Genomic DNA, 25,032 nt, shown 5'->3' on the forward strand with positions numbered 1-25,032 from the left:
AGCAGCCACCACCTTGCATTGCCAGGTTATTTCTGTCTGTACTGATAATTGCCTGGGATTATGTTTATACGGTTTCTCAAAACAGGTTGCATCCTTATATTTGCTTAAATATAATTTCGCACTTTCTCCTAATAGATTAAATTCCACTGCCAAGAAAAGCATTAGGTAGATTAGTGGAATTAATAGCAGAGTACACCACTTCCAATTTTGCGGAAATTAATATGTTTTAAAGAACACTCAGTGAATTAAAATAATACATTTCCGTAATTAGAGTGAATAAAAAAAGACTACAATAGCTGAGACAGCTACATGCATACCTGTCCAAAGCTTTCATGTGTGGTAAAATAGTGTCATTTTGATAACCAGTGCGGACTGAACAATGACCTAGTGTTTGTCTCGCTACATTGACTGCCCTGCCAATATGAAACTTACGATTTTCATGAAATCACAATAAGTAAGCCACACACACCTGTGCTTGGTCCCGACCAAGGAGAGTTTTATTAACTGAGAAATCGCAATACTGTTGCACGCAATACACAGTTGATCCTCAAGTATGCAGGTTGTGAAATTGCGATACTGTTTGCAATACTGTATGCTGGAAATGTCTTCCAAAGCTGCTGTCGCTATTTGCCCAGGAATTTCATTTTCACAAAATGAAAATCAGAATTAATGTGAAAATGTTTGACAAACCACAATGCTCAAAATATATCAACATAAAAAAGCTGATTAAATGTGAAAAATGTTTGACAAACCACAATGTTCAATATATACCAGCACACTTTTAATGGAAAACAGAGAAAGGTAATCATACTCTTATTATTTAAATCTACAGAATGCTAAATCTTTTCATTTATTGTACATGATGTATGGGTTAAGTCTGAATGTTCTTTATTCACTCTGTGTCTCGTGACACTCAAATGAAGGCTGAGCATGGGAAAACTATCAGTGTATGCCTCAGGGTGTTCTGACCATAAGCATTTCTCAGGGTATGGAGTAACAAAATACAAAGTACATAGTACCTCTCTACAATGATTTAAAAAGAGCAAAAAAACCTACAGATATATCTGACTGAAGAAAAATATTGATTTTTTTGCAGTATTTCAGGGCGGTAAAGCAAAGGTGTGTTCAACTGAACTTGCTCTCACAATTTGCTTAATTTGTAACCACTGCAAAAGCGATTGACCGAGAAAACCCAGCATTTGTTTTTAACTTCACAGACACAACCATTCAACGTAATCAAAACCAATATATTATTTGGGGAAATGACCTTGGCAATATAGTTACAATATTTAAGGATTGTTGACTGTAATCATTCCTCTCAAACACCTGTTCCACAGATTTATAGACAAACATAATTTTTAGACATGTACATTGGCAGCATTTTGAAGTCGAAGTTAACAAATATTCAGTAACTTGAGGCCCACTTGATCCTACTGGGCTGCGCCTACTGTAATAAGGCTGTAATAGTCTCAAATGCCTGCTCCGTAAATGTTTTCAAGGGACTACATCAGTGGAGACATTTTGATTTTTCATTTCTTTTTTGTCTTGAGATTCCTGAGATGTTTTTATCCTTGAAAGTTCCACAAACAAGGCACTTGAGAGGAATGAACAAAAAAAAAAAAAACATACAACAGCTATGAACTGTATTTTCCACACACAACGCGTTTTAATGATTGAAGGTGAAAGATTATCACACCTTTATCACAGGCTTCTGAATTGCTTTCTCCAAAACTGGACGACAGAAACGAAATAAAATAAAACAAAATGGATACCCTTATAAAACGAAAGCGTAAGTTTGTGTTACGTGAAAATGGAAATGTACAATACATGAATTTCAGTACAGCATTTTCTGTATTGTGTCATTTGTTACTGAAAGTGGTGTTTGGGAAAAGAAATCCAGCAAGGGGAATGAAAAAAGGTAAATAAAGTTCCCTGCCTGCTACAAGACACACGCGAAGGAAAACCCACTTTACACTGAGTATGCATGCTTATTTTCTTCTACTAGGCTGCCTGAGGTTTATCCGGGTTTTTAATTAGCTGTTTTGTCCGCTTGCAGACAAGGGGGAAAAAAACAACTTTGCACACTTCTATACAATTAGCAAAAGGCTTTTTTAAAGACGAGCACTGTTGCTACTCTCACCTTCTCTTTGTGTTCTGATGCTATTTCCTTTGACGAAGACTAAAACTACCAGCTTGGGCAGTATGTTGCATACTTACAATATACCAGCAAACAAAAGGCCACTTAGAGGGAGGAAAGCAACCACAACCGTTTAACAATGAGCACCAGTATATAACCAATGAACTTCAGCATTTTGTACTGCCTACAAAATATTTGACCTACTGTACTATGTGAAAATATTACATTTTTGGTAAGCTAAACATTAAAATTTCAGCGGTTTAAAAAAATGGTGTGTAAGACAGTTGATCAACAACTAAATACCCTGATATGTAACAGGAATTTATCTTTAGAAAATAATAATAAAAAAAAAAATATTAGCATTGGGTATTCTTTCAGTTGCAAGTGTTATATGCTGAATACTAAATGGTTATAAATATTAACAATACTTTTTGAAAACAAACAAAAATGAGCATAATCTGTTATTTTACAAATCTTTAAAAAAAGTAAACATTCATCTATAGGCATTTTAAAATATATTCCATCAAAAATAGTTCAATACATTTTGCCAGTACAAAAAATTGTATGGTATATAAATGACAATAATACACTGGAAGCTAGGAGGTGTTCGGTGCAAAGTCATATGGTGCGTGTCGTCCATATTGGAAATAAAAAAAATGACCGTTTTAGGCAAGTATGGTGTCTCTTCAGGACAGAATCAGCAAGCAGACGGAACAGCACGAGGAACAGCACGCGTCTTTCGGAGAGCCGGTTGTTTTGGATCTGACGAGACGGTTGGAATTTTTCCTGTTTGTGGTCGTGTTTGTCACCTTTGGCAAGCTCACGTAGCTCCATTGCAAGCGTACTTCACAGCATAAAGCCAGCTCTGGTAACTGAATTGTCTCCTGTTTGAAGTTCAGTCCCGTGAGGTGTTACACCTCCGTCTTAAATGTACCTGGTCTCTCGTTTCCGTCCTCTCTTCAAATGACAAATGAGGATTTGTGCCGGAAATCCCCCTATGGACAATAGGAAACAAAAGTTCAGCTTTGAACCTGTGTATTGCTGAAAACATCTAGCAAAAAATAAATAAATAAAATAATACCGAAGAAAGAAAACATTCCAAATTCACGAGTTTACTTTGATAAGAATACTGACTGCGTAGATTAGAGAAACTGAAAGCTGTTGACCAATCTCGTTTTTCCATTTCAAATCACACTTTAATACCACTTCATTTAATATTTTAAAATATAAGTAAGTACAATCATTTGTTGGGGAATTTTAAATTAGGTTAGATTGTTACTGTTATTTTGCTTACCTCCTCATCTGTTCTGACATAGTCCACACCATCTCCTCTTTCTGGTGCTCTGAAACTAAAAAAAAAAACGTCATAATGAAGTGGCATCATGTCATATGAATGTGATGACATCATATTGTCCTAATAATGCAAAAACAGGAACAATGTAGATGGTTTCCAAAAAATAGAAAATTTCCAGCACATCTGAAACAACTCTGACCTCAATTAATACAATGTTACTTGTTATAGAGCACTCCAAATATTGCCACATAGGCCTTTGTACAACCCAACCTGTCCCCACAAACTTTAGCATCCTATGGAAACGCAAGCTAAAAAAAGTGTAGAATTATTTCCGTTCTGTCTTGTCGTAGCAGATCTAGTTCATTTACACGCTGGCCCGAAGCGGTCAATTATAAAACCTAAAATGTTATTGTTAATCAGCTAAGAATAATTATGGGCGGCAGTGTAGTATAATGGGTAAATAACTGGTCTTGTAACTTAAAGGTCACAGGTTCGATTCCCGGGTAGGACACTGCCGTTGTACCCTTGAGTAAGGTGGTTAACCTGCATTGCTTCAGTATATATCCAGCTGTATAAATGGATGCAAAGTAAATGCTATGCTAACAACTTGTGTAAGTTGCTCTGGATAAGAGCGCCTGCTAAATGCCTGTAATGTAATGTAAAAGCATAAATGAGCAGGACCCGGAAGCAGGCAGGTCAGTTACTCACTCGCTTCCTGTCTCCTTTTTGCTGGGAAAGTAGCCTCGCTTGTAGGCGCAGCAGACCCCCGCTATAACGCACAGGAGCACGAACCCCACCGCCAGCGCCCCGCCCACGATCGCCAGCACGTTTATGTCATCTGAAGGAGGAGGAGGAGGACAGAACAGGCAGCGTTATGGACGCATAACAACCCATGTTTCTTAGCAGCAAAGGCCCTTGGTCTCTACAGCACACAGTCTGAACAGCCTGTTCTAGTCTTCAGACGTTCTGAAGTCACATGTGTACGGTCACAGGACAGAAGCGTGTCATTCTGTTGGTGACGTTTTTTTTAGGACACATCCAGGTTTTGTAGAAGCGTTTGCCCCAGATATCTGCGGAGCCACAGGAAATAACGCAGGCGGCGCTGTGATTGGCTCCGATTCGTTCCTGCGCAGCGTCAGTCAAGCATGTTTGTGGATCCTGATTGGCAGTGCGGAGTGACTTACAGACTTCCATCGTCTGGGGGCCACAGTCCGAGTGTCCCGCGTCGTTCTTGGCCCGGCAGTAGTACTCCCCCTCGTCCTCCTTCCGCACGGCGCTGAACGTCTGCAGGGGGAGACACAAATGGCCCCGTCAGCGCAGTCAGACTCTCACCCCGTACAGCACAGTCAAACTCTCACCCCGTACTGCACAGTCAAACTCTCACCCCGTACAGCACAGTCAAACTCTCACCCCGTACAGTGCAGTCAAACTCTCACCCCGTACAGCGCAGTCAAACTCTCACCCCGTACAGCACAGTCAAACTCTCACCCCGTACAGCACAGTCAAACTCTCACCCCGTACTGCACAGGTGGACATTCCTGTCATGTTTGTCAAGTCCTATGAATACGAGTTCAAATCCCGTTGAGTTTTTGCTCGCGGATGTTAAATTTAGAACGAAGCAGTCGAGCTACGGAAACATGAACAGAAATGCAGAGTCACTAGAGCCTGGAATAAAAGTGACCGCAGTGTGTTTTGAATCACAAAGCTTTTACTTAAATGGTTGAGGAAGTGGAATGTGGGAGGACAGATTCCAAGCCTGTCTTTTTTTAGGACTCTCCAGCAGTCAGAGACAGTGATAGAAATTATGTCAAGCAGGGCAGGGATGTCTGGAATGTGGAAACAGAGAAAGCGGATTCCCGACCCCCCCCCCCCCCCCCCCCCCCCCTCCAGATCGACTGTCCTTCCCCAGAATGCCTCCCCCGCCCCCCCACCCACAGGGTACAGGTGTCCCCTCACCAGAGTCCCAGTGTTGGGGTCCAGAGAGTAGGAAGAGTTGAGGAATTTGGGGTTGCTCTTGGGGTCCTCCGGAACTTCCTCGTCGTTGCGGAACCACAGGTACTGGGGCTTGGGGAAGCCCTCCTCCTCCACGCAGCTCAGCTCGGCCGTCTTCCCCACCGGCACCGACTGCGGAACGCTGCACCGCGGCACCACGGGCTTCACTGCACACCGCCGCACACGCGAGAGCAAGTCAGATCCAGAGATCACATACAGCCGTCTGCACCCACGCAGGGCCTTCCCATAGACATCACACGCAGACACAGGGCCTTCCCATAAACATCACACGCAGACACAGGGCCTTCCCATGAACATCACACACAGACACAGGACCTTCCCATAAACATCACACAGACACAGGGCCTTTCCATAAACATTACACGCAGACACAGGGCCTTCCCATAAACATTACACAGACACAGGGCCTTCCCATAAACATCACACGCAGACACAGGGCCTTCCCATAAACATCACACGCAGACACAGGGCCTTCCCATGAACATCACATGAAGACACAGGGCCTTCCCATAAACATCACACAGACACAGGGCCTTCCCATAAACATCACATGCAGACACAGGGCCTTCCCAAAAACATCACACGCAGACACAGGGCCTTCCCATAAACATCACACGCAGACGCAGGGCCTTCCCATAAACATCACACGATAGTAACATCAATAGTGCCGAACAGACGGTAATACCGAAAGCAAGAGATTAGCTCTGTGCCGTACGAGTGTATGAGTGTAAAAGTCAGACGCTAGAAGTAGCCTACCTCTTACGACGAGGTTGATTAAAATCTCATCGAAAGATTTCTGGTCGTTGGCGGCGGTGACCTCACAGCGGTACTGGGCAGTGTCTGACCGCGTCGCGTTGTTAATCACCAGAGTCGCCGGCTCGATTATCCTCGCCCTGTTTTCCAGATCCCCTGAAGGAAACAAAAGGCAATCACGTCACGTCCTCTCCAAAGCACAGCGCTTTTACAGTTGATGGTCCGTATTTCACCATACTTACCTATGATCTGTTTCTCAAAGTAAACATAACTCGGTTCCCCGTCCTTTATCTTTTTCCACTCAATTCTAGGATTTTTTGTAGAGATAGACTCTATCAAACAAGACAACTCAATGGCTGGGGAGAGAAGAAGAGGAAGTCAGATCAGCAGAGCAAGGAAACAGGTCTTGTTTTGGAGAAACAAAATTTGATTTGGAGAAGCTAATTTCAGACATTGGGTTTTATTAATGAGGTGGCTAGGTAGCTTGATGTGGTAGCTGCTGAATGTACTTACATTCAAATTCACTGGCCCACGGGGACTTGTCCAGACTTTTTAGAATCACTGCAAATGTTGTTATGCAGCCTGGAACACACAAATAAAGAGCATGAACTGAAAGGCAACATGCAGGCATACAGTGTAGTGAATGCAAGGTCTGTGATGTCACCATATTTATATATTTTCAGGATGAAGAGACAATAACGTGGTAGCACCATGACATTAAGTAACAGCTTTTCACACACGTTACCCAAGAACATGTGGCTCAATATGCGGTATAGGAGTAAAGAACAATAATCCTGGCAAGCAGCAGGATAAGCAGCAATAGAGCCGTTTACTAAAGTGCTGCCAATATCGCTGCATTAACTATCCCAAGTATCATAGATATGCTTAGCATGCAACTGACAGTGCATACATTTTTAAACAGAAGCTCCATTTACAAATAAGGAACTAACGTAATTCATGTTAACTGCGTCGCTGCTCCAGGACCCAACAGCAGTGCTCTGCCTTGGAATTGAACCTGCAACCTTTTGGGTTAGCGGGTCATCTCTCGTGCCATCAAAAACCCTCTATAAATGCCGGACTACAAATAAGAACAGGAACCTCCCTACCCAGTTCAGGATGTGACACGTAAAACAAGTCCGCTGTTAACAGTAAATTACCTTTTATAGTCTGACTTTGAACAGGACTCCCTGGTCAACTGAACCCTGCCTCATTATTCACCTTCTGGAAAGCGGACACACGAGACCTGTAGGTGTTAGTCGGTCGCAAGACATGATCTCAGTCAGCTCCCTGGCGTAAACATGGCTGCCCTTCACTCCCGAATTATGTATGAAGTGAGCTACTCAACCCCCTACTTTGTAGTTCCCGTGAACTGAACTTTGAGCAAATGCTTCTTTTTTGCTGTTTGTGTATTTTTTAAACTCTGTGTTCGTTAAACTCATGTTGTGTAAAGTAACAAAGGTAATAAATACAAATTGTAATTGGGGAGGTTTGAAATACAGATCATCAAAAAATCACTACTAATCTTGGGATAGGTTAATTAGGCTACTTCAAACTGTTGGAGGGAAAGTATCTTCGATGCAAGAGCAACTGAGAATGGTCTCTTTATTCAAATGACCAAATCTTGTTCACCAGGGCCCCAAGCCTCTTCCCCCAGTTTCTCCTCAAACCCTGTCTGTAGTGGCATTCATTTCACCAGGCTCCTGGGCACTGGGTTTGATTCCACTTTAGCTGAAACTAAAGCACAGCCTCTGGGATCTGGACTTTGACAAGCCCACATCTGTATTTTGGCTCAGAACACAGTTCATGGTCAGTGGAAATGGCTCCAACACCAGAACAAAGAGATCGAGAGCCAGTGGACTGAAGGTAATTCCACGTGATTCCCATGTTACCTTATAAGGGCGCGTTCACACGCACCATCACCGTTCCAGCGTGCATCCTTCCGTGCTCAAAGGAACTCCCGGCAAAGCTCAAATCCCATCCCTTTCCCCCGGGAGGCGGACCGTTACACGGACTGGCGGAGAAAGCACGCCGTTCTCCGCAGGTTCGTTTGAGAGCTCCAGTAAATCCAGCAGACAAGCACGCGAGTTTCCATTTTCTCTGCAGTCACAGGTCAGGGAACCGGCGGCATGCTTTACAAGTGCAGTACGCCCTCCCAGCTCAGCGAATTTAGGGAGTTATTTAAGCTCGGTGAGAGGGCCAGGGGCCGATGCATGGGGTCAAAATCATGGGGTTCCGCCGGCGTATCCTGACCTTGGGGACTCCGCGGAAATTTCCGAGCCGTCTGGTGCCCCACACTTGTGCGCAGCGCTGCGCTGTAAGGAGGTTATAAAGTTCATCCTTACGGTACCCTTAAGGATTCTTCTGTGGCCACAGGGTGTCCATATACTGTGTAGACTGATCTTAAAAGCAGATACTGTGTTAAAGCACGAGTAACTCAAAATGTGTCCTCAGCACAAGGGCTGTCAAGGGTTTCTTTCCGAATTTCCACACATTTTGTAACATTTTGTTTACCCTAGCAAATAAATGAATAATTCTTAGATTCTTGGACAGCACCAATAGTTTTCCCTTCCTATACAGTACTGGGACAGCTGTATAAAAACAGCAAGAGAACAGATGAAAGAATACTGAAAGTAATATTTCTGCATTTGTCATTTTTCATAATGGTTTTGTTAATAGCTTTGAATCAAAGGGTCTGCCAAATTAATACATTCAAATCCATAAACAGTCTTAAGATACATGCAAGAGTACCATAATCACATGGACTGTCCCTTTAAAGTAGTCCAGTCCATTTCATGGCAATATTTACGGTTGTATGAAAATCTCAAATTTCAAACGTGTCCAGTAATTCTGCCAAGCATCCCTGCTAGCTTGTACCTGACAAATGGTGCTATTTGCAGCTGTCAAAATGGTGCCGCATTCATTAAAAAAGGTTAAAAGGCTAGCCCCTGTGAGAGACAGCGTACAGCATGCTGTCTGGTTTTCTGTTTCCAGCCCTCTTTACGAGACCGAACCCCTTGTGACAGGGGTCACCTCTGAAGGTGACTGCGCTGGCCTGCGACACAATACATTCTCCGCTTAACCCCAGGACCCGGAACGTTCCGCACCAGGCAGGGGGAGACCCCGAGCACTGTGACGGAGTGGAAATAAAAACATTGCAAAATGAATCACTGATGGTTACACAATCTAGGAGTTTCTGGCCAATGACACGGTTTCACAGCAAGTGACTTTGGCTTGAAACTGGCCGCCATCTTCTGCTTCACTGGGCTAACGTGCTTTGAGCAACATCCTTGAGCACTGGGAATGTTACTTCTCTATCGCTGAGCTAATCTAATCTGATCATTTGCATTATGCTCCATTGTTTTAGCAGACCCTTATCCAACCTCAACAGATTACATTTCTCATAATCCATTTTTTTACTGCTGGATATTTTGCTAAAGCAATTCAGGGTACAAACAGCAGCATCGCAGTTGGGAATCAATCCCATAACCCTTTGGGTCGCGAGGCCAGCTCCATATCCATTATGCTACACCGCGGCCCTAATCCTTCACATCCATAGAGAGGTGGACGCAAAGCAACATTAATCCAGCTCAGTTCGGCGAACAGAGCGCGCTCCACTCCGCCATCTGGACAGCCTCTCCGTTCCGTTCCCGAGCAGCCGAACGCACGGCGGAGCCTGAACCGGCCCCGGAGAAATATTACCCAGAAACCCTGCAAGCGCTCCCCCGACGCCGCGAAAGAATTTGCAAGGCGGCCACTCTGGACGATTCATGAAACACATTAATGGAAATTCCCTGCTGAAGCAGGCAAAACCGCGTTCCAACACCCCCCCACCACCCCCCCCCCCCCCCCCCACCCACCGGGCGGCCTGGCAAAAAAGAGCTCATTGTGTTGCCTGCAGAGGCTGTGAGAACTTCAATATTCCTTTGAGTTTACAGACACCTAGGGTGCAAAAAACGAGAAGGAAAAAAAAAACCGAAATAAAACATGCTTTCGCACCAATAATTCACAACGTCTGTTTTAGCCGAAGGCAAAGCAACAGGCAGCCAGCACATGCTATGAAATAGATGTCCATAAAAACTATTTTAGGCCTGGCAGGATTTGATTTATATCAGTAAACAATGGCAAATATAGCCATATGAAAGAAAATAAATAGCCACCATAAACTCTGAACTTTCCATTTCATAACTTTCATGTCCCATTTAACCACGTTTCCTGGTGTAGGGACAGTTGGTTTGGATTTCAAGGCTGATAAAATTAAGAAGGAGTAGCCTACAAGAGACAAGATCTGCATTACAAACATGGAAAACTTTTTTTCTTAATTATGGCCTTGCAAAAACAAATATTGGTATACAAACACAATTAATCTGATAAAATGTTCTGTAAATAGATGATAAATGTGAGTTTGAAAAGCAAACAAATAATATTATTGCATTTTGATAAAGAAAAAGAAAATGTGTCTATACAGTACAGGCTACATGTGTAATATTAAATTCTAAAATATTTATATGGGTACAGTATCATGAGCTTTGAAATGATTGTATCAGAGGTAATTACTGTATACTGACCACTATGAGCACAAAACCTTAACATAACGCCCCACTCAAAGCAATTGTTTTACCCAATATTTCTCAGGACATTGCATTTTCTGTCCTTTCTGAATAGACAAGGCACAAGCACAAAAAAAAAAAAACTAATAAATAAACAAAACAGTTTAGCAAACCAGATAAACATGAACGTGTTTTTATAAAAAGCCATTAAGCCATTCCAGGTTAAATTAAAACCCAAGAGGTCAAACAGAATTTTATTTTCGTCCCGTCTCGGATTTCTCAAACATCCCGTTCGAAAACAAAACAATGGGCTGAGCTCTTTTGCTCGGAGGGTCGGCTCCCGAGCGGTGTGGTTTCACCTGTTTCCAGAGAGACTAAAATGGCCGACCGGCGAGTGAATCTGCGCCGCGCTCCGTCGTTAAAAAACAGCGACGACGGCGGCTTTTCAGGAAGGCTCTCGGGCTGAGCGGCTCAGCTTGTGTTGTGTCAGCTGTGGACGGCCGGGGAAAGCCGTCGACCCGCGGAGTCAAACCTCTCCTTTCGCTGCTGGCCTAACCCCCCACTCCCCTGTATCTGACCCTATTTTTACACCCACACACCGCACTGTACCTCCAGTGCAGGCATCGGGAGAGGAGAGGCTGCGCAGATTTCCTTAGCTAAGCGTGGGGAATTGTCTCTGCTAGACTGTAACACTCTCTTTGGCAGCTGTTGAGTGAATTTACAATCCCTTTTCAAAGGGGACTAGAAAAGAGCAGTATGTCATTTGGCACTCAAAGTCGTTTAAAACTGTTTTACACTGACTTCAGTGAAACCTGCCGCAATTAAAGCCATATAGAAGTCTACTGGGAGCATTTACAACAAATTGTACAGTCCAAGGGGAAAGTCACACAACCCACAAAATTATATGTGAAATTCTAATTCTAATTATAGCCAGTTACAGTTAGTTCATTCCATGTTAAATACTGTCAGCATTATGTTTGTGGTGTTCCATATTATATGAGTACTTGTTGGAAAGTTTTTTCCAATTACAAAAAATAATAAAATATTATAGATCTTTTGGAGTCTTAAGCATACACTGTGGTATTCTCTGAAATTGCTGCGATTTGTCAATAAAGGAGTTAAGTTTCCATTACCTAGCATGACGAACAAGCCACAGCACTAAGCTGGAAAGCCCATAAAATCTTCTGAAAATACCTAACGTGTTATTGTTGGGAATAAGGGGGAAGTCACAAATCACACTGTAAAGAGCACCATGCGGCGGCCTCTCTCAACGCTACCCAACCCAAACACATTAACGGCCTGCTGAACTCTGCAAATACAACGCGCTTTCACAGTTCCCCCGCAACGCTTAAGATACACATTATTCGCGACATTTACAACGTTCAATCCCACCTTTAATGAGAATCAGTTGTTGTAAGGAAACGGTAAACCCCTACTTCGTCATGCTATTTATTCAGGCTGTTCTCCTCGATGGGAGCTTGTTTTGTTTTTTTTTATCTGTGGATCTGCACTTGTGGCTAAAGCTGGCCATCGTCCATGTTGACCGCTGAGAGTTTCCAAGCAGCTTTCTGCCTGAGTGCAATTCTGCGGCCTCTGTGATCTACGCGGGTCAAAGAATAAATCTCCACCAGCCAATAAGGGATGGGGCTGTAGTTCCAAGGGGCTTGGGAACATGTCGCTTAGGGTCTGTCTTGGAACCTAGGCTAGCATATGGGCAAATTATAACTACTTAACTATGTCCTCTAACTGACTAACTACAGGATTGACCCTCTATATATGGTCTTAGGAACATTCGAGCTGCTGCCCCAAAAGCATGCTGGAACTGGTCCTTTGACCCCCGCAATCATGTAATTGGCTCAGCTGCAGACAAGACAGTCCGTGCTGAGGGATTCAGAAGAATACTAATACCAATGAAGAGACACTGTCTAGAAAAAATGAGAGTTAAATGAAAATATTTCTAAAAGTGGGCCTAAATTATTCTAAAAGGTAGGCACTTCCAGAACACATCTACCTCGAAACAAACAAAAGTAGGACTGTGTCCACACACCTAATTGGATACGTATTCTTAACACAGTGAATTAGACTTAAACTATTTCTGTTTTTGGATTGCTCTGACTCACAGAACCCCAAGATCCATGAATATAAATTAAAATGTTAATTCTTTGTCTGCAAAACAGTTTCCAGCTCTGACAATTAATTAAAGGAAAACTCCAGCCTAAAACACTTTGACATTGTTGGAATTTCCCTATTCGTAATAAAAAACACAATCCAGGTGCCATTTTCCCATATTGTGTAGTATTTCAGTTTCTTTGCAGTTAACTTGAATTCTGTAGACTATGTGATGTCGTACAGTGATATTGCCACAGGCTGCACAATGCAGTTTAATAGGAGAGTGTGTTTTGGCACAGGTATGGCTCTTTATATTGCTTGAATGAGTTTGAGTGCTAAACCATTTACAAAGCATTAAGTGCTGAATGCCTGTGTAGACTCAGGAAAGAGGAAAAACTACAGTCAATTGAATGGACTGCTTTACACATTACCCGTGACGCAGTATCCATGCTTCACATTACATTACATTACATTACAGGCATTTAGCTGACGCTCTTATCCAGAGCAACTTGCACAACTTTTTACATGCATTTACACTGCATCCATTTATACGGCTGGATATATACTGAAGCAATGCAGGTTGCTAGCTTAAGGATACAATGGCAGTGTCCTACCTAAGAACTGAACCAGTGACCTTTAGGTTACAAGACCAGTTCCTACACAAAGTGTCAGGTTTTTTTTTTTTTGGGGGGGGGGGGGGTGGGGGGGCGCTCAAAAATGTAAGAGCCCTCAAAACATCCCTGGTACAACTGCTCCTTCACAAGCTGGCCACTTGAAATAGAGTTGCACTGTGCAAGAGTCAGCATTGGTTCTGCTGCAGGAACTGCAGATTCCCGTATACAGTACCTGAGTGTGACAGCAGGACTGGACATTAGAGAGTAATCGACTGACCCGGGCCGAAAGCCAGCTTTGTGCTTTAATTCAATGGATTTCTCTCGTGCAGCTTAATCTATCCGATTCAGAGACTCGTAGCCTGTTCTCTGCTGACTGAGGTGGGTCCTCTCAACGGGCTACCGCAGCACTTATCTGAGAGAGAAGCTTTCGAAAAAAAAAAAAATCAGATAATTCATCCGCCGCTCCGAGCGCTAAGCGAGATCTTCCGCAATGACGGCCGATGACGTTCTTCTGCAGTGACGCATGTTGCACTCGACACAATTTCATCAGGCAACATTACTTCTTAAGGATTTTTCACCAGGACATAAGTAGGGCCTATACCGTGCTACAATTGATACTAAAGGCTACGAGGAACATGCTCGTGCTGGTGAGACCAGAACCCTGCAATGGGCTACTTGAGAAAGGTCATCAAATACACATTTAGGCTAATACAATTTACCGTGCATCATTATTCATATGCTAAATATGTAAAAAAAAAAAAAAATGTCGCTAATGCTAATTTCATCATTAGCATTCCACGACCACATAGTGGTAGTTTCTTCATTTAAGAATATCCTACATTTTCTAGATGAAGACGTTCCCAAACTCCATGTACCACGTGCTTGTTCTTATAACTGCACAGCAAGGTTTAGCCAAGCTCATCATGATTAAATATTTTGACAACACAAAGCTATCTGCAGTCTGAGAAGAACCAAAAACAAGTATTGTACTGTATGCAGGGTAGAAATTGAGTATGCTAATCATGTCCATGTGGCACAGTTTCGCTATTTATAAAACTCTATTCCTTGACAGGTGAAATTCCAGTGCTTCTAGGTGACCAGCAGGACACTGAATCTCACAGTATGAAATCTCATAAAGCCCTGATTATCAGATACGGATGGATTAATAGGCAAATGTGTGTGACCAACTAGGTTAAACAAGGCAATATCTATGTGTTCAACTCATGCTGCAGCAAACTCAATGGATAGGTTGCCCTAGACTTGTATATGAAAGTATGTAGGCTATGTCTAGAGATGTCCAAAATGTTCCATCGAAAATGTAATTTTCAATTTTCAATTCCACACTGAAATAAAATAATACATTTTAAGTTGTAGATGAACTGCATAAAACAATTAAATGAAAATAGGCTTTGATTGTTTAACAATGTTTTTCAAGGGGCATGTTTTTTGTAAGGGAGGGAAAAAAAGCACTCAAACATGAAGAGTCAGTCTGAACCTTTCCACTGATGATCTGGATACCCTTTGTAAGCTTTGAACAAGGTAGATACAGCCTACTAATGACTACCCCGAGAACGGTGATAAATCTGACGCCTATAAATTAGTGCAGTGGTATATTGGCAGTTCTACAGTGAGTTAATAGTCCCTGATTCCAGTTGCTGTCCTCCTGTTAATCAATCTGTGAGCTACCAAGTAGCCTACCAGCTGTGTCCTTATATGATAAGATCAAGGAAGATTTGGTGAGAAGATAATGAAGCTAAAATCTCACACTAGTGATGCATAGGTGCTCAATTATTTTTGTTAGTTTTATGCTTTCTCTTCCTGTCAACTTTCAGCAGTTCTTAAAAACTCCAATTTTGTCAGGACAATTGCGCCCCAGGCCTACTGTCCAATCACTCAATTGGCGGCTTATCAGAAACACAGTGACACGGTAGCAATTGTGATTCCACTGTTCCAAAATTCAACAAAAAGGAACCCTTTCTTTCAGTGCACCATTCAAAATTGCTCATACTGGTAAGCGAAAACATCAAATCAAATCAAAAGTAATGGCCATAATAGAACCTAGGCCATTTCATTTTCTCCCCTTTGCGTGAGGTCGGTAACCTAAGGCAGTAAAGTAAATTTGGTTAGTTTTCTGCTGTAATGCTATTATTTCTTCTTGTATAAAACAAGCTATTAATATCAAAACTTATAAACTTTCCATGAGCAAAACATATGCCATGAAAAAATAACCTTGTTCTGCAACAACACAGATTAAAATTGTAACACTGAAAAAATACATCTAAAAACTTTTCCTAAATGAGATGACAGTGCTTGACTCACATTAGTTTAAAGTATACAGGATATGAAATACAAGCAACATGTAGCCTGTGTAAATAAATCACTAGCTCACTCCTGTGAGCAGCTACAGTACCCACTAAGGAGATATTTTGCTTCAGAGCTGTCAGTAGAGTGTCAGTACTGCCCGCAAATCAAATGCAAAAGCCAGCTGGAGTGCATAACACGGCAATATTTTACCTACTGTGGAGCTGAAGGGTGGTTTGTAGGGGTTAGCATTCAAGTATACCCTAGATATTTATAAGAGCTGTCAACCCCGGACTGACACCACTCAGCTTGCTAATTCATGGTGGTCTCAGGTAAGAGGGTCACAGCACAGCCATTTCTAGATATTTGTCAACCTGCAGCCTTGCAGAAATGCTACATCCTCCCTTGGCCAAAGAGATGACTCAAAATCCACATATTTCCTGGCTGCATAGGACCTTCCAAAGACTCTAAAATGCCAACCAACCGTGCTCTTTATCCACTTTAACTGCCTTTCCTCTTACCTGTGGGCCTCATTAGTAACAAACTGGCCATCTCCATGTAGCCTTCATTTAGCCAACATAAGAAAAGGGGGGAAATGGTTAAAAAAAGAGCTATTTTCTGCAGAGCCACTACACAACGCTGATCATACGAAGAGTTCACTTCACTGCACTGAAAATGGCACACACTACTAAGGAGTCATTTAAAGTCTTTTCTATGTGCAAACAAAGGCTTTATGGGTTTCAAACTTTTGACTAAAACATTTGAAATAGCGGTACATTCATATTTTAACTGAGATATAATGAGTACACTCAAAATTGTGAGACTTTCAGAAACAATTCATCTGATTTCACCTCAGGTGATGGTTGTTCTTGCTTTCTAGCCCTGCAACAGATCTTTACTACTAAGTAGGCCTAACAGTAGAAATGTGGGGAATGTTCATTTTAAATAGTCTACCTCATTTTATATTCCTAAATCTTCTCAATGGCTCAACACTAGTCCATAATTCCTCAAAAAAATGAAGAGCTGGCAGTAATAAAGATGTTAGGCTACATCTTTTATTTGTAGAACGGAACTGTCATCTGTAGATGTATTACGTCCCCTTATCATGTGAAATGCACTTTTGAAAGCTGCTAAACATGTCTTTGCAAATGTATTATAAACTATGTGGAAACGGCAGCTGATAACCTGCAGTGTATGGTCTTGACTGATACACTGATTATTTGATAGGTCATGCAAAGTTCAGTCATAACAGATGGTCTAGCTGAACTGTGTGTCAAGACGGACTTGACAAATGAAAGACACAGCCACTCTGCTCGACACCACAACAACCTTTATTGTCCTCACGTCTTGTACATCTTGCCTCTCCTGCTGACAAGAGCTGAATAAGGAAGCATTAGAGACTACACCGCAGTGCTTTTACCACATTCATTCCACAGACTCCACTGTTGCTGGTGTGTGAGTGTGTGCCGTTGATGTGGGAGTGTGTGTGTGTGTGTGTGTGAACGGGTGAATTAATTATAAAGTACTTTGTGCAGCCATACTTTCTGGGAAAAGGGCTTTATAAATTCAGTTCACTTAGCCTACGTACTGTTCTACTTTTCTATTTTAATGCTCATTCTCCTATTTTACATCCTAATTTATAATTAAGAAAGCCGTACTGAATCATGATTTTATTATGGACATTATAATGACTAAATTGCCTTTGAACCATGGGACGGATCTTATTAGACGTACTGAAATTTATATGCGGCTACTTGGAAATGCTGGACTTTGACTAATGGAAAAGCAAAGGATTTGGTCCACGCTGCAGGTACTATGGCAACGCATTAAAAAAAGTGTTTTACCGTGAGCCAAAAGCTCCACAGGCCTTTAAATCAAGAGAACCGTCACTCGGAGAACAGCAACATCGTGAATAGAATTCCTCATTACATAAGCATCATATGCAAATTAGAACAAGGCCACATGGAATACCAAAGATGTGCACACGTTACAATGAATGTCGAAATTGTAGCTTGTTTTCACCACATACCCCCTCGTTTAGGCACTGGAGGCCACAGCCAGTCACATTCATATGACCTTTCCCCACATTGGAGGGATTTCATCTGTAAAATTGATACTAATGCATCCGCAGACAAAAAACATCCAAAAGGCCAAAGGGACATTCTCGGGAAAGAACAATACAGATCCACAGCCTGAAAGGGTCAGAGTCCCCGCCTTCCAGGAATAGCCCACAAATCTGTCAGTTCTTCCAAAGAGGATGAGCTTGTTTTCACTTTCTCTGTTGTATTTCTGGCTGGTGTAATGCTCTACATCATAACACATGGAAGTTCAAATCTCTTAATGAACTTTCACTCAACATATTTTCTACTCCACAGTAGTGATCTGTTCCAGGGCTTTTTGAAACAGCTATTTAGTACTTCACCGTAATGTGTCCATAACTCTGCTCCCTCAAGAGACATTTTTTTAAATGCAAGACAAGACCACTGATTATGGGTTTTCCAATAATGAAGCCCAGGAGGTCACAAGAGGATCTAGACATAAATCAGGAGACAATGTGATCTTGTTACTCGCGTTTAGCCTGCTAAAGTCCCACTCCTGATGTACCTACTGACCTTCTACCCATTTGGATTTGACTGTAATCTCCTTTGAGATGTGATCCCGCGAATGTGCCGTCCTGTTTGGAGCCAAAGCAGTTATGTTTGTGCATTTTCAATACAGCAGGGAATTTACCAATAATGTTGCCTGTTAACTCAAATTGCAATGGAACACATATTGTTAATTTGATGACTTTTTTGTAAAACATGATAAATACACTTATATTTCACAGCGGTACAATATACTGTATTATTGTAAAAAGCAGTAATCATTTTCAAATATACTGTGAACTGTTGCAATGTATTAATAATATATTTTTTCAAACACATAATTCCATTTCCATAAGAGAAAACAGTCTGTGATTTAAAAGGTTTGCATATCCAGTGAGGCTGAGTAGTATCTATCTATAAACAGAAACTACAGAAACAACAAATGTGCAGATGAGCAGAATTCATTCAGACTGAAATAGTTTACATTATAGCCACCTGTCCGGGAAGCCACGAGTGGAATGTATCAGGGCAACTGCTTCGGTTGGTCACTATCGGACATGAACGCTACAACTGACCTCCCCGCGGGAAAATTCCTCTGTCACCTGCTTCCAAAGAACCCCTTCGGTGGGAATTCCAGGACCTTTCTGACACCACCTACAACATTCTGTAGCATGTAACCGGTTCATTACGGATCCTACTTATCATGGGCTTTTTAAACTAATGCCACCATGCCTACACAGTTGGAAGACACAAAGGTCACTAAGCTACCTGGAACACAATAGACAGCTTACAGGAAACAGGAGCAGGAGAGCAGGAAGGGGCAACCACTAACCCTAACAACTTTCCGTTTTTGCAAAGGTCAGGAGAAAGCTGTTCACCATTTCCTCACCAAAAAAAAAAAAAAAAAAAACACTAATCCTGACAGACACAGTATTTGTCCTTAAAAAACGGCAAACTTATCCACGAGAGAGATTATGGTACTTCCTGCAATTTCTCCCAGTTTACCTCCTGTTATGATGGAAACTCAACATGAAAGGTCCCCAATAGGCTGGAAGGAATGTGACCATATCATATAGTCTAGGATACTAAAATAACTGCAATACCATTTGGAATGCTGAGCAGGGAGAGGCCTACCCTTACACACTCACCCTTATGCTTGGAGCCGCTGAAGGAAAAGCAATTTAGCATATTAAAATGGTACTTTGCAATTAAGAAACAAACACGTCATGGGGAGCACAATTTGGAAATAGCCCGCATCAGCATGATTTAGTTAACGTCACATTTTCACGTTGACTGTACAGCTATAAATAGTTAAGTATATAAGTACAATTCTGCTTTCTTTATGATGATCATTTTTCGTCCATACAACTGATACGATCTAATTACATTAAAAAAGTGAAAATCTAGATTTATTCCAAAACAAAAGGTAGCGAAATAAATGAAAATATAACTCATGCACTCAAAATTTTAAAAAAGGAATTTTCATTCCGTTTCCGGAAATTTTCTATTTTTACCTCTGAACTAGAGCGTAGTTTAGTAATTTACCCCACAATACCAAGCCATCATTAAAGTTAGGTACAGCTACATGTCTCTAAGTGAGAGGCCCTAGATGCCTAGCACACGGCGCTGCATCGAGCAACAGCGCTGCATCGAGCAACAGCGCATCAGTGACGGTAGCTTGCTAACGGATATTCACATATTCAAAAGCAATCGTATAGCCCGTAACGTTTCAGTAGAAACAACACTTATTAAAAGAATACAATTTAATAGTTGTCTGTGTTTTACGTCAATTTACACAAATAAGCAATATGATTTAGTTAGCTCGCTATAGCTAACCACAGACAGTTCGCCATGACGAGAGCAACCAGGGAAATTAGCTAAACGTAACAGCAGGGATTAATGTGAAGGGCGCAGACACAAGCATCATGTGCTGTACGTGCTTACAAATTAAATCCGATTGTTTTACCCCCGCCCCTGCCCTGGAAAACCGTTATCGCCTTAGCATACAGCCTTCCATAATTGAGTACTACCAGCAAAGGAAACGAGGCATACTGCTCAAAGTAAAACTAGCTAGCTAGCATATCTAAATAACAGAGCAAATCTTAGCCAGAGTTAGTCAACTACTGTTAGATTAGCTAAAGCTATATAATCAGATAACAATGAAACATATTCCTGACTAATGTTTGCTCCAATTGTCACAACAAAGAAATAAATAAATAAAAAACTGCCGCTAATAACTAAACAGCATACAGTAAAATGACAAAGATCGATAATTGTGCGTCTTAGGTCGATGTCGAAAAAAGCATCGAATTCATTTCTGGCAAACAAAACGGTTTTATATCGTAGGATTTACTCGAATATACACAAACATATCTTGCTTGATATATCTGATCGGTCCAAATTCGTAACCCAAACTGGAAATGCAGATATTTATCTGCAGATAGTAAACAATCTTAGCTAAAAAAATTCAGTAAGCTAGCACTGTCTTTCAAGTTGTGTATAATAATATAACCAGGCTCCTCGAACTTTATCGATAATAAATTTAGACTTGCTCCAATCAGAGATGGACATACTAGATAGATGCCATCAGACCATTTACTAACGTAACGTTACCATTTCTAGTGATCCGATGACAGAAAGGTTTTAACCTTGGTTATAACATTTATCGATAGCTACGTTACCTACCCACCGTTATGTTATTTTGGCAGCTAGTCTAACATATGTCGACAGAATAAGAAATGAAACTCATAGAGCTACTTTCAAATGCGTTTTTAAACGATACCAGCGACCCACGGCTGTACTCAAGCAATTGCAAGTATATGGACTCACATTGTGTTGAGATGAGGATGAAAAGGGTATGTAGTCCCGCTATCGCCATCTTGATGCTGCTAAATGACTCTTCGGCTGGGCTACATGAACATGTTGTTGGGGCGCTGTGGAGAGGATGAGAACGGGAGAATGGGAGGATCTGGGGGAGGGACGTTTAGCTGCGTTTCCATAGCGACATGGCGCATCCAGACTGGCGATGGACCTTTACCGTCATCGCTTGGACTTCTACAAAAACGGTGCGGCATCTGGTAGCGAAATAGGTTAGTCTATATTAGAACTTATACATTACCAAACTACCAAGCATTTGTGAAGTCTTATATTAAATACATAACTTTTTTCTGTTGTCAAAGCAATGAGTAGGCCACTCAGCTGTTGGAAAAGTACAGAAACTCAAGCTGCCATGCTCGGGCTTTGGTCCAAGGAGAATAGACTGTGCTGGAACAGTTACAAGCAGTCCCGGGAGGGGGGCAATGAAGCAATGAATATGAGGTTAATGCAGACTCAACTTTAATTAGTAGGTATTTGAGTATATACATACAAATCGGGTGAATGTAGAAATCCATATGGAAATTGCACCCGTTTTTTGTACATAGTCCTCCAATTTGTGGGTCCAAAAAGTAATTGGACAATTGGCTCCTCAGTTGTTTCTTGGCCAGTAATACAAAGTGCCCTCCATAATGTTTGGGTCAAATACTTTTTTTTTTTCTTGATTTGGCCCTGTACTCCACAATTTTAGATTTGTAATTAAACAATTCACGTTTGGTTGAAGTGGTTATCCTCAGCTGTTTATTATTATTATTATTATTATTTTGTTTATACATTTATTTATTTTTCACCATGTAGGAATTCCTGGACACAAACCTTGGCAGGAAAATGCCGCCCACAGCATAGAGCCACTGGACGCCCTCACTGTGCGGGTCAAGCATTCAGGCCTGTACCGTTCTCTTGGTGTATGCCACACATGCACCCTACTATAATATCTATCTCTATGTTGTTGTCGATGACCCGTTTTTGCTTACACAGTCTGATCACGTCCTGCATTGACATTCTCAGTCACCTGAGGAAGACTTGCTCTTCTGTTTTTCCTTACATATCGCGCTAATGCACAAGCATCGTGGTCATTGAATGTGCGCTTTCTACCATAATTTCCAATCCTATTTACTGATGTCTTTCACATAGATCTAAATGCAGATGTCACTGCTCCTAGTGAAACATTAGCCAGCTGAGCAGTCCTTGTGAAGCTCCCGCCATCCATGCCCCAATAATGAACCCTCTTTCAAAGTCACTTCGATCTTTTCCTATTGCCATCTTGACGCTTTTGGTTTATTGAAAAATGATAAGCAACCCTGCGCCTGGTTCTCCCTGGCTGGCTGCTGAGACAGCCCCACCAAGCCTGCAGGCTCACACAGATAACTTCCATCCACCTGCCCAGCCTGGGCCTTCCAGGGTCCTGCTGGTGGCTGCCCCCTCCCCACACCTGTTGACTCAAGCATGCCTGGCATGTGTGGGTGGGTCTGAATTGGTCCCTCATCGCACATGCCTCCGCCCCAGCTCATGCCTGATGGATTCCTGCTGCATGCATCAGGACCTGTGTCACAGGCCCGATGCAAACGAGACATCTGCACTAGCCAATGAACATGGCTTCTGGATGACTGCCACTCATGCACACTCACTGACACCTTCTCCTTCTGCCTACTGCCAGACTTAATTTTCTCCACCAACCCTTTACTCTGTTTCATATGCCCTCTGAAACAGAACAATACTGAGGAATTGTGTACCTCTCGGGAGATTAATATACGTAAACAAACCATACGAGCGTGATTAAAAAAGTAAGAGGGTGATATGGTCCCTGGGGACTGAACTTTTCATTTGTGCTCCTGCCCCATCAAGTGGCCAAAGAGGAAAATGCACACATCTAATTTCATTGCCAAAAAAGAAGAAAGGGGGAATTAGTCTGATTTGCCATTTCTCTTGCAATGAGCGCCTCGTGGGATATTGGCATTAGTTGCTGACCCTTCCAACAAAAGGGACTGAACTAAATGAAAAGGCACCGGAGAGTCCGATGTCAACAATTACGGTTACAATTTGGTATTCAGCAGACACTCTTATTCAGAGGGACTTACGAAGTAGTGCAGCACCAGGAGTGCACATTCAACACTGGCAAGGTCAATCCAAATGGACTGGCTCTCATGCTCAATGATCATATTATATTATATTATTATTAACAAAACACAGTGAAATTGGTATTATTTGACCACTGCAGTATATTCCATGCTGTGATTTTATCAGTAATTACTAAAAATGTGAGGGCTCATTAATCTAAGTTTAAAATAAGATACTATATATAATTGAAGGTATGGGTCACACTAAATATTCCTAACACCTGCATGCAGTATAAAGCCTTATTTACCACTGCACATTATCTTCAACTTCAAACTTTTTTGTTCCGGAGGAAATTTTAGTTTACTGCAAGAATAAAAATACAACATAAGAACACATAAAACAACATGGAATAAAAAAAAACATCACAAAAAACAAATGCAATGGTAAAAATAAAAAAATTTAAAAACTTCATGGGCTTGGTGAAAAGCATTTTGAAGCCCAGGAAGTGAAGTTTGCCATGTTGTACAAATTGGAGCCGAAGACTGTTCAGTAGCGTAAAGGGGGTCCCTCATATGGGCATGAAGTCTGGCCGTCCACTAAATGTGTTAGATATAGTGACTTGGCAGTGACACAAACTGTCCCCGATTCATCCACAAAATGTTACAGTCTTGTCCAAATAACACAATAAAAAATTGGCACACAGGGAGAAATTAGGCAGAGAAAAAAAGACCTATTGCAACTACATTTTTTCCTCATGAGAAAAAATAGTTGCCTTCATATTTTGACCGTATTGTTACCACCTTCCTCCTTACAAAACTATGAATTTACCCTGGAGAAGTTATACTATTTTGGTCTGTACTTTTAGATAAAAAATTTCTTCAGACTGAACTAATTACTTTCCATTCCTATTCATCGTTTTACTGTTTCACCAGTACGCATGCTCTGGTGCCAAGAAAGGCCCATAGTCAAACATGGCAGCCTCCATGAACTAACTGCATGTGCCTTTGAGAAACTCCCATAGGATTCCATGGAACCCACAAGCGAAAACCAGTTCTTGTATATCTCTGTGGTTCCCTGGGAAGATTTCCAATGTTTTTTTCCCATAGGGATTTCGATTTCCTCTGAAAATAAGGTCTGTGGTTAACGAAAGCCAAACAGAGTTTTTCTTTCTGTTCTATGAGCCCAGTAATACACCCATTAATATCTCAATCATGAATTTCGAAGCCATTATGTGCTTTAACAAAAAAATGATTGAGCTAATGAAATAATGAGGATCAGAAGTTGGCACTAAAAGCCTGAAACGAATTATTATTATCATTATTATTATTATTATTATTATTATTATTATTATTATTATACACACATTTTACAATTGCTGTATAATAAAACAATTGAAATAGCACAGGAGTGGCACAGCTTTATATCAATTTTTCTCAAAACCATGCATTCAGATAACCTGCAAAACATGTCAGATTACTCATATGTAGTGGTCATATGTCAAACGATGATAACCGTAATAGCAGGTAAGAAAGCTTATAGGTTTGTATCCTGGTGCGATGGACAGGTCTTGATCAACATTAGCAAAACAAAGAAGCTGGTCGTTGAAAATCCTGTAGCTCATGTACACCATCAGATGGCAGTATTTGATAAACCATATTTTGGCTTCGGGATTCAAAATGTAATATACTTGCTTGCTAGCCTGTTTTATTTATTAATTTGTTTATTCTTAGTCTCAGCAATATTGCAA

General features: G+C 41.5%; 1 protein-coding gene across 1 annotated transcript; it reads right to left on the reverse strand.

Moving 5' to 3' along the window:
* Positions 1 to 472: 472 nt before the first annotated feature.
* jam3a (junctional adhesion molecule 3a) lies at positions 473 to 21,335 on the reverse strand. Its single transcript, XM_035386496.1, has 9 exons — positions 21,183 to 21,335; positions 6,711 to 6,779; positions 6,440 to 6,553; positions 6,201 to 6,353; positions 5,388 to 5,590; positions 4,616 to 4,715; positions 4,140 to 4,269; positions 3,432 to 3,486; positions 473 to 3,132 (listed from the first exon to the last, which is right to left on the reverse strand). The coding sequence occupies exons 1-9, from the start codon at positions 21,229 to 21,231 to the stop codon at positions 3,097 to 3,099; spliced, it is 909 nt and encodes a 302-aa protein (XP_035242387.1). The 5' UTR covers positions 21,232 to 21,335; the 3' UTR covers positions 473 to 3,096.
* Between the last annotated feature and the right edge of the window lie 3,697 nt (positions 21,336 to 25,032).

Source organism: Anguilla anguilla, chromosome 12 (assembly GCF_013347855.1).
Source record: "Anguilla anguilla isolate fAngAng1 chromosome 12, fAngAng1.pri, whole genome shotgun sequence".
Lineage (NCBI taxonomy): Eukaryota > Metazoa > Chordata > Actinopteri > Anguilliformes > Anguillidae > Anguilla > Anguilla anguilla.